Source organism: Micropterus dolomieu, linkage group LG20 (genome assembly GCF_021292245.1).
Source record: "Micropterus dolomieu isolate WLL.071019.BEF.003 ecotype Adirondacks linkage group LG20, ASM2129224v1, whole genome shotgun sequence".
Classification (NCBI taxonomy): domain Eukaryota; kingdom Metazoa; phylum Chordata; class Actinopteri; order Centrarchiformes; family Centrarchidae; genus Micropterus; species Micropterus dolomieu.
The window spans coordinates 4,174,469-4,185,912 of record NC_060169.1 but is presented as its reverse complement, the minus strand read 5'-3'; the positions used below and the strand labels follow the sequence as shown (position 1 = coordinate 4,185,912).

The 11,444-nt window shown below is 41.8% G+C and overlaps 1 protein-coding gene across 1 annotated transcript in view; it reads right to left on the bottom strand.

Moving 5' to 3' along the window:
- Positions 1 to 4,334: 4,334 nt before the first annotated feature.
- LOC123959267 (lymphocyte-specific protein 1-like) overlaps positions 4,335 to 11,444 on the bottom strand; it is a 29,947-nt gene continuing 22,837 nt past the window's right edge. The window contains exon 14 of the mRNA XM_046033219.1: positions 4,335 to 4,751. Within this exon, the coding sequence (XP_045889175.1) occupies positions 4,726 to 4,751 (26 nt within the window). The 3' untranslated portion in view covers positions 4,335 to 4,725. The remainder of the gene's footprint in view (positions 4,752 to 11,444) is intronic.

Below are 11,444 nucleotides of genomic sequence, written 5' to 3'. Positions count from 1 at the left end.
GTTTCTGGGATCCACTATATCCCGGGACCTGAAGTGGGAGCCCAACACTGACACCATCATCAAGAAGGCCCAGCAGAGGATGTACTTCCTGCGTCAGCTCAGGAAGCTCAACCTGCCTAAAGAGCTGCTGATCCAGTTCTACACAGCCATCATCCAGTCCGTCCTCTGCACCTCCATCACTATGATCTGCCACCAAAAAGGACAGGAGCAGACTACAACGGAAAGTCAGGACTGCAGAAAAAATAATCGGTGCCAACCTGCCCTCCATTCAGGACTTATACATTTCCAGAGTCAGGAAACGAGCAGGAAACATCACTGCAGATCCATCTCACCCCGGACACAACCTGTTCCAGCTCCTCCCCTCTGGTAGGCGCTACAGAGCACTGTACGCCAAAACCAACAGACTCAGGAACAGTTTCTTCCCACAAGCCATCACTCTGATGAACAGCTGATTTCTGACTCACAGTGTCAGGAACAATTCCTGTGCAATAACCCAGTAACTCTGTCTCTAATCAGCACCTGTTCACTGGTTTCCACTTATTATTTATTTATTCACCATTCTCTATTTCAGTGCTGTTCATACTATGTTCATACTATGTCATATTGTATATACTCTATACCAATACACCTACCTCAGGTCATGAGGTCATAGGTCTTATTTATTTTTTCCAGCATCCTTTGCACTATGTTCCATCACACTGTGTACATGTGTACATGTATGTGTACCTGTACATCATATCCACCTTCAACATGTACATAATGAGAATAGTTCACTCTTGCATCCTTTGCACTCTGATCACTGCACTATTTGTCAATATGTCTATATTGTTTTGTTCATAGTGTGTATATTAGTGTTGTCTATTCTGTAGTTTGTGTCTGATTTTATTGTATAAGTAAGCACAGCGTGAGCAATGTACAATCCTGAGTCAAATTCCTTGTATGTGTACACATACCTGGCAATAAAACTGATTCTGAAATTCACCAGGTGGCCAAAAACACGATCACTAATGAATGCTAATGTTGCTAATTGTTTGCTAACATGATGTAACCTACAACTACTTTGTAAGCTGGTGGCAGGGTAGTGTTTGTTTCTCTATAAGCTTATTTTAGCTAGTGGCAAAAATCAATCCATGGGGCATTTAAGATACTGTTCACCAACAGCTAGGGAACCTGTCAACAGTTTAGTGGAAGGGCCTCAAATGGGATCTGGTGCCACCCCAGATCCCTCCCTCAAAGTGCATAAATTGTGAATTGAGTGCTGCTGCTGACTGCTGCACAATACTGTCATCGGTGGTCGGAGGCTTTAGTGCAACAACACTGTCAGTGATCATCACTGCTTTTTGCTTTTGCACCAGCAATAGAGATAGCAAATACAATGTTGAGTTTTATAGCTTCATTCAAATACAGATGACAGAATATACAAAAGCTACAGAGATGCATACAATTGAAATGCTGCCAATGCAAGCAGAACAGTGCAAATACAACCTAGGGTCCTGAGTGGCTCCACTGGTAGTTCCTGTTGTACATGCCTTTTCTGAAGGCAGAACTCTATTATTATTTAGAAGTAGCAATCATCTAGTCTCAGGCCCACTTCCTCAACCTGCCTCATACAAGTAGCGATAAATTCCACAAGGGATGTTAGATAACTGATAGGTTCTCAGTTTTTCAACCCAAACCTCATTAAAATACTTTATAATTGTACTAAGAACAACTTCAACCACAGCTTTGGTTTTGAGATTCTCGCCATTTTGTTTTTTGTATTATTTGGCATCAAATGTGGCAATCCTTTAGGATTTCAAAGTCATTTTAAATCTCTTTTTTAGAAAATACTAAGTTATAATAGTAACACGTTCTGGTAATAAAAAGACATTTGCAAATCATTCTTTCTGTAGGTATGCCAGTATAGGAGTATTTATGTAGACCAGGAATACAAAATATGGTCAAAATAAAGTGAATCAAACCTGAGAGAAATCCTGCTTTATGCTTTTGTAGCATCCTTAAAGACTCCTCTTTTTGTAAACTGATATCACTGTTTTTGAAGGCCTGAACAAGTTGAGAGGCTGAATGATTATTTATAGGTAAGGATGTAATGGTAAACAACAATTTAATAAGGGCCGGGTTAAAAAACAGTGAACCCACCCTTGTTGATGTCACAAAGGATCATATCCTGCTTACAAACTCGTGGTCTGCTGAGCTGACAAGAACAACCACCTAACCTCAGGTGGAGGTGTCTGCTGACCGCCTGCAGGGGCTGCACCTCAGCCATCTCAGGTGGCCTGGGAAACCCCCATCTGCCCCTGCAGCACACACTGAAAGCAACAGTTATATTTTTGGAGTGGCCACAGGCACTGTGGCTCGCTCCCTAAGGCTTCAGTTCACTTCAGGATGAGTCGGCCATGTGGCACTCTGAGCCGGGATTAACAAGCAGAGAGCAGTTTGTCCCGACAGCCGCTCGCCGAAGGTAAACCAGTCAAACTCAGTGTCTGTTGATTGACAAGCTGGTGGTACTGCAGCGTGGTCCTGACCTGTTAGCCAGGTGCTAACCTGCAGACGGTGCTTAGGATTTGATAGAATCACATGCACGATCTTAAATGCATGATGCATATCAGACATCCATGAGAGGAAGAGCTTGCAGTGCAGTTTTTACTATGTTGTATGTTTCTGCACAATTTTGTGCCATGATAGATAAATATAAGCATGAGTCAGCAAAGAAAATCTGCACACCTCCACATTGATTATACTTTGATTCTTTTCTTGGACTTTATCTCCACCTTTAATTGTAAATGGTAAATGAATGAATTGTCTCTGTCTCCCTTCTTACACTGAAGTATTGTTTACTTTGCAGCCTCTCCAGTAAAACACTAGCAACACCTATTTCCACTTCAGGTAAGTGTTGCTCAGATATATAATGTGGCAACCTGATAATTAAAGAAGAGCTTTCCCTCCAGTTTGTTCAATAGAGCACTTTAAAGCAAGATAGATTGAGGTCATGGTACAGTTTTATCGCAAAGCTAATCTTATACTTTCCCCTTTTGAGCTGCTCCAATGGAAGCCTCTCAGATATCCAACCCCAGAACCTTAAAAGGGGGACTTCTCATGTATCAGCAGGCCTCCTTGTCACTGTGAGTGCCGGAGTCACTTTGACAACAGAGATTCATGTTAACTCATTTGCTCAAAAGCAGCCAAACATCCCAGTGTTTATATTTCAAGAAATGGACAACATCTCACAGGAGGTATTTCTATGCTGCAGCTTCTATACTTGAAACGTTCAAGTCAGAGGTAGTTAAACTTGCAGAAAATATCCAATTGGGTATATTTATCTAGCTTCTCTCAGACCAAACTGGTGGTAACATGACTGTTACGACCCCTGACATTAATGAAAATTTAAGATAATCATTGGTCTGAAACACAAGGCTAATCTCACAGTCAGAGCAGCTCTGAGAGGATTTGGGCCTCGGATTGATTTCCAGTAGACTGAGGCTGTTTGTGTGAGTGCAGGACAGCAGGCAGCAGGTGCTTGGTGTCAGGATGTTTGCTCTTATTTCCCTTCGTCTAAAATTAGGCGGTGGACCTTTTCTAGTGTCACCCAAAGATACTCCAGTATTCACACAGAAAGGAAACAATTCAACTCATGTTGCCCCTCGAGCCAACCAAGTAACAGTATATCATACAGTAAACAAAACTATCATAAAATGTTAGTATAATTTGAATTTTAATTATCTTTTGAGATATTCGGTAAGCTTCAATACAATATGTGGGTCAAAATTCAACCATCTTTACAGTTTCCCACATTTGCTGTCTTCAAGCATCTTTGTCTTATATAATCTGGGTGCAGAGGAATGTATATCACTTTTATTGTCATTTAATTATGCTTCTGACCATAGACCTTCCTCTTATCGCTTGGTTGTGATGACAATGACAAAGGAATTAGGGACCCAATTCACTGCTACTGTTATGAACATTAGCTAAATGCTTCCACTCCCTTCTCCCTGCGTGAACCTGCTCCACCTCCTGTATGTGTCAATCACCTTTGGGTTTACTTTTATTTCCTGCAGAGGTCATTTTTAAATCCGACAGTCTCCTTGAGAGACTATTTTCATAAGTAGTTTGTCATCATTTCAAAGTAGCCTTGCCATAAGCAACAGCTTTACATGCCTTTCTATTTCCAATAGTGACGTTTCTTGTAGCCATGCAGCATCTTCAGGACCCAATTAAAAGTTTTAAAACCTGCTAATGAGCCTGTTGTCATAAGAGCTCATAGTTTTCTAAAGCCAGCTGCAGACGTGTCTCAGAGCCATTAGCATGTGTTAAATCAGTGCAGTGGGTAAGCAGCTGAATACACTATACTGGGAACAGGGTAGAAGATCACCTACACAGTAAATGACAAGGGAAGGCGAACTTAAACAGCTAATGTACTGAGGAATCCAACACCGGTGTAATTGAAGTTATTTTATTGTCTAAAAAGATTTACTACTGCTGAAATACCTTGAGATTATTATTCGCAGGATAAAAGGAAATACTTGTCCAGTATAAACAGGAAAAAGACTCAATGTTTGCATCACTGCCTTTTGTAAAATGTCCCGGGAATGTTATCATTACAACAGAATTTAAATACATTTCCAACCTAAAGCTTGAAATACAAAGAATGGTGAAGCAATAGTGGCTAAAATTTGTGTATCAAAGTATAAAAGATTTATTTCGCAATTCAGACGTCCAGCCTGCGTTTCACAAATCTTCATAGAACTGTCCAGCTGAAAAGGAAGAAAAACAATGTATTATCAGCATGTATACACAGATAATGACCTAAATCAAATATTAATTATGTATATAATTAACAAAAAATAAATAAATTTGCTGAGCTGTTAAACATTTACCTTCCGGGTCCATTCTGTATTTGAACAAAACTCCTCAATGTTTCAAATTGCTTACTGATTGAGAATAGAGACCCACTGCAGTTTTCTTGGCTAAATCTGATTTCCGATTTTCGGACCTGCTCATTCCGATTTTGCCCGATTTAAATCCTAACTTTCTAAGAATGATATTTGAGAGCATAGACGAACAACTTCATGGAAACTTCTTTCTTTCTTTTTTTATTGGGGATACATTAGAATATTTTATTTGAAAATATTAAATAAAATAAAAAGAAATCTATTCTAGTAGGTTATTTCACAACGGTAATTCTACTTATTTTAGTGTTTACTCACCAAAAACTTTGATCTACTCACCTTGCTTTTCCCTTGAGATATCTCTATGCATCTGACCTGCTGACATTATTTGTCAACAGTATGTTTTATAAAATCGCCCAAAAACCACTACTCGCATTTAGGATTTTTTTCACTCACGTTATAGTTTTCATAGCAGCAGGTGGGCTGCGTGTGAGGGAGGCTTGTTGGTTAATGTCGTTCCCTGTCAAAAAGATCGAGACCAACTTGGTACTGAATGACATTGGCACCAACAGGTGTGTTCACTGTTGCTTTACCTGTTCAGTGCTTGTAAATTATCAGTGTCCACATCTTCTAACATAATACCAGATAACACATCACTCTCTCTCTCAGTTTCTCTGCAAAATGCTAAAATAGGTCGCCAAATATAGCCTACTGTGGTGACCATTAATATACCTTGCGAGCTTTGTGTCTTCTTTGCACGGTGAAAAAGTTCCAGATGTGTGTAAATTTGACCGGCAGAGAATTGGATATGTGAGACTGAACGGTCTGGTCAGGGCTGAAAACCGTCTGATTTCGGTCACCGGCCACTCGATTAGTGCATCTCTAATTAAGAAAATCACACCATGCAATCGATATCTGCTCTGAAGTCTTAATCTCTTTAGATTTTGTTAGATGTTGGCTCTGATTATCTTTGACTCCTTATTAGTAGTGAATACAAATGATGTTCGAAGCATCGATTTTGTATTCAAGCAAATATGATTAAACTAACTTTTACATGACAACTTTTGATGAATACTCTGACTGTCTGACTGTTATATAAGTAGATTTCTGTGTCACACACACGTGTCTCATCTGTCTTGCAGGAGTTTGAAATGCTGATGGAAGTCAGCTACAGTAACGGGCTGGATTCTGACCTTTCCCAGCAGTATCCTCCACCCTTACTGCCAAAACCAGGCAAAGACAACGCGAGGCTTCAGAAACTCAAGAAGAAGAGAGCCAAGAAAAAAGGCAGCCTCTCTCAGACGCCCGTCCCCTTTCGCTCCTGTTTGTCGCCTGTCAACGAAGCGAGCACAGACCTTGAGCACAGCGACCAGTCCAGCCCAGCAAGGACACCTGATTCAGCCTACAATGCAGAGTCCTCAGTGTCCAGTTTCCCGCTTGGCTCCCTCTACGATCAGTCTGCATCTGCATACCCTCATCCTCGGAGCAGCCCCTATGGCCAAACTGGCAGCCTACCCCCTCAATCCTACATATCTCAGATCAGGACGTCTGAAGAACAGGTGGCTCCGCTATATGAGTGTTCCTCTTTTTTATTCGATGACGTGACCCCTTTCATGATGCCACATTTGGCTTCACCACCCCCCTCACCACCTGAGCAGGTTCCAGCACCACCTCTTCCTTCTTCTTTGAACTTAAACACAACACCGAATTCCCATGGGTCAGTCACAACAGTCCCTCCAGTCGCTGAGTCGCAGTCCAGCACTAAAATATCAACTCACAGCCTGATCCTATCCCCAGCCGCCCCCAACTGTAACACAGGCCCGGCACCTTCTCAAGTTTCAAATGTACCTCCTGTTCCACTGCTGCTCTCAGTTTCAAACACTCAGACACAACCTTTTACACTCAGCCACTGGGAGACAAACGGCAGTTCAAAGGACAACCCTCAGAGCCAGACATCATCTTGGACTGCCAGACCTACCAGTAATGGCAACTTTTTTCCAAGCCAGATGTCCCCTGAGATAACTGCCTCAAAAATATCACTTGTTAAAGCAGTGAAAGAGACAAGGCCTGATGCTGCACAAACCAGGATTTACACATCAAAGGCAACATTTTATGAGATTGCTAAACCTCCCTCCATCCAGGACCTCACAGTAATAAACCCCACCTACCAGGAAGCATCATTGTCTGCTGAATACGAAGAGAAAACAGCTGTGTCAGTGGTGAAAACTGATCCGAAATCATCCTGGCCCCACTGCGGAAGACCTAAGACTCCCTCTTGTACACCTGCTCGAGTGTCCACGCCCTTTATTGAAATATCGAAACCTAACCCGCTTTTATTTGCAGCAAGTCCTGCTTTCAACTGCTTCCAAGATTTACAAGCTCCTACAATTCCCAATGAGGCTTTAAGACACAAATCACTGATTCAAGCTAATGGTATAAGTAAACCTCCAGCTGCCACTGATGAATTGAAGCAGACTGATGTTAATCACATTACTTCAGTCAAACAAGCCAGCAATTACAAAAAGATAGAGATTCAAAATACACAAAGGAGTAAAATAAATACTGAGCTGTACCCCGGAGAGAATTTAGCATCAAGTATGACAGCACCTGATTCTCCTGTGGTCAAACCAACACTAATAGAAAGTGAAGCTTCATCTTTGCCAAAGGTTCCATCATTTTTCTCCACTGTACCAAAGACCTCAAGTCTCAACCCCACACCAGTGATTTCAATGCAAGCACCACCAAGTCCAAGCCCCCTGTTGTCTACTTATCATCCCCCTGTGGTTGAGGCACGCAAGTCTTTGACGTCACTATTGGAGACTCAAATGTCATTGGGGACTTCAAAGCCCAAATCTCGTTCAATGTATTACGGGCTTACTCCGGCTGAGTACGTTGCCTATGGTGGGATTAGGACTATCGCATCGCATCATAGCCCTGTACCCCCCAGCATCATTGAAACCTCTTCAAATAATACACAGTCAGATGTAGCTGTAGATGGATCACATGTCTCAAAGTCTGATGCAACCAAACAACTCAATGGACATCAAGATCTTCCCTCTTTGGTGGAAGTTTCTACTGCTCACATTTTACAACCTCTGTCAACTCCAATGGATTCTGAGCTTCCAGCTAAACAGAACATCACACATAGAAAAGATGTTCTTGAAGAAAGTCAGTCTGAAGCTCACAGTGTTGGGATACAATCACTTAAAACATCTAGCGTGGACACAATAAAACCTGATCTTTCCCTTGGCTTGGCACAGAAAACAATGCAACAATCCACAAGTGACGTATCCACACCAAAAGCCTCATACTCTGAGGCTCCAATACCAATACCTAAAGCAGGTGAGGTACACACACAAAGTGCGGCACTATTTTCTGTAGAGGCAGCGTTAAAGACTCCATGCCTGAGTGTGAGCAGTGATCTATCAAGTTCTTCCTCACCTTTAGTGAAAGTAGATTCAAATGCAGAAACACAGCATAGCACAAAAGGGATAGATGTCATAGAGAAAGGTAACAATCTTAAGAAAACTCCTACAAAAGGACAATCCAAGGTCACAAAACAAACAGAGAGAGCTCTGGCTCCGTCTTACCAAACTGCTAGTGTAGTCAGTCTGTCAACAGCCAATACTCTTAATGTCCAACTCACTGCCAAGCCTGTTAAAGACCTAGCTGACTGTAAAAACCTGGTTGTTCAATCTTGTGCCACAGAGTTAGAGCACAAATTCTCAGAGAATGCCATCATAAATGGTGAGTTCATCCTAGGAAAACAACCAGCCACCAAACTGGTTTCAGAAACACCACTGCCCAGTAAAGTGGCCACAGCAGCAGTTTTACACAAACAAAGGGAAGAGGTTAAACAGCATATCAGAGCGAACAGCGGGTTCACTCTACCCAATAAAACAAACACGGGGAACATTTTGCCTCCTGCAGCTGCTCATACAGAACTTATTCTTGACAAAATACATACTGAGCCTCAATTCTCTAAAGACTCTATCATCACTACCACAGGATCCATTTTGCCACATGAGCCTGTCACAGCATCTGTATGTTTTGCACAGTCCAATATCTGCACAGTATCTGCAGCCATCCAAAGCAAAAAAATAGTACAACAGCTCAGCACAGAAACTAAAATTCACAGAAATAGTAAAACGATAGACAACAAGATCCATTTGCCAGGAGAAGGTATCTCTGCAAAATCTTCTCAAGCACCATGTGTACCAAATACGCCTGCTATTAATATTAACTTAGTGGGCAAATCTACCACAGAAACCAAACTACCTGACCTATCTGCCACTGCAGCTACATCACCCAACCTTTCAAATGTTAAATTCCCTTTAAATATGACCTCCAGTGCACCCACAGTACTAACCAAAACTAGTGAGAATGTACTTCTAAACATGCAGAGTAGCATAGGATCCAGAGGCCAAGTTGTTCAAGGAGCAAGTTTCTACACAAATTCAAGCAGAGCTACAGTAGAGGCCACACGCGCACCTCAAACCAGTTTTAACATCCCTGCTAACGATTCAATATTGTCGAGCCAAGTTAATACAGAAGCCAAACTCCTCGCTTATAATAATGTTGACACTAACAGAAACAGCAACTCAACAGAATTGCATCCACAACCCACCAATGAAAGAGTAGGCCTATTGACTGGGAAAACACCAACAGAGCATCTTCCCACTATACATATTGGTGGAGAAAACATTCAAACAAAATCTGTTACTGAAACAAGACCTAATCTTTCAAAAGGAAACACAGTGCTGAACATGTCTAGAAGTGAAACCAAACTGTCTAACAAACTGTCTGCAGGATTATCAACTGTCAGTAAATCTTCCACAGGTATGGTCTCACCTAGACAACCAGGAGGTATAGAGGCTACTCAACACGTCAGATCTGTTGCAGACCCACCAGTGAGCATTGAACATTATTTTGATAATGTACAGGTTAGAAAAAAGTCTGTGCCATCTAGCCCTACCATGAGGCATGTGATAGCAAAAAGCCCTCAGCTGAGATCAGACAGACCTGAGAGTCTATCTGCAACAAAGCCAGTCATCGATGCAAAACCAGCTTCTGGCTCTGTTGCTCAAACAAGAATCTACACAAACTCAAAAGCAGATGGGAAACAGATCGTCAACCTTCTTGCTGAGCACAGATCATCTGAGCCATCAGCACCACAAATTACCGCTAAAACCACTGTAAAAGACCAGACAATTATAGTCAATAAATCATTAGCAAGTCCCACTACAAAAACAAAAAAATCTGTAACATCTAATACTGAGACAAAGTCCTGTTTTTCGGGTAATGTCATGGCTAATGTATCTAGTATAAGTTTAGAACAGCAAACCATTGCAAGGTCAAGTCAAATCACATCGTCTGGAGATAATGTTCAAACCTCTGTGAATTCACTGAGCTCTCAGAATGGAGGCAAACAATTTAGGCAATCTGTCACTGAAACAAAGAAATCTATAGAAACTAACATTCACGCTGTAAATCCTCAAACCCTTTCACACACTGATTTAAATAACCATGCAGCAACAGATATTTACCCCCTTGATAAAGCCACCAGAGATGCTAAAGCCCCACTTAGCCCTCATACAGTAACTAAACCTTGGACAGCAACAAGAGCCTCTCCTCTACCCGAGGCAAGAATGTGTAATACCCCTATTCAAACCTATACTCCAACCCTACCCCAGTCCTCTCAAACTCCTGTCTCTTTAAACCATACAACAGAAACAAAACCCTGGTCATTTATTATGAAAGACCAGACAAACTCTCCCCTTATACCTCTTCAGAATAATACACCTTCAAACAATGTTCAGCCATCTGCTAACTCAATCAAAGAGAATATCTCAAAACCAGGAATCAAACCACCCACAACTAAGGATTATTCAGTCCTACCTAACAATACTGAGGTAAAAGTACATTCCCAAACACACAAGATAAAAACAAATCTAGCAACTAATTCCAGTAGGGAAGGAAAACTCGCCTCACTTAATACTGAAACTAGCTCTCCCATCCATTTTATCGATGCTGTTTTAACCTGTAAACCTATTGTAAAAGCACAACCTCCCATAAAGCAGGTAGAATCACCACCATCCTCAGCCGCTGTAGAAACTAAACTCTCAGATGTAAAAAACGATTTCTCAAAGTCTCCCCCTAATCCGGTCCAGAATTGCTTGCACCTCGGTAATGTTCAGTCATCGACAGAGCCACAAGTAGAGAACATTTTCCCTGCAAAGCCAGAAACAGACACTGTCATGAAACCACCCATAAATAAAGCCGCTGTGATTGACTCTGCCACTCCTGCCTCTCTGCCTCAGGCCTCAGTCTCAATCAAAGCTCCATCCCCAAACAGAGGAACATCACCGCCATCTCAGCAAAAAACTGGACTCAAAGACAAGGACCTTCTGAGGACCAAAACTACAGCTGCACCGACGGAAGCTCCGGCAGTCAAACCCTCCACGAAGTCAGCGACATCAACTGCATCTTCAACTACTGACAAGAAGATTTTGCAGACAGAGACATCCCCTTCATCAAATGAGCCCAAAACAGCCCAGA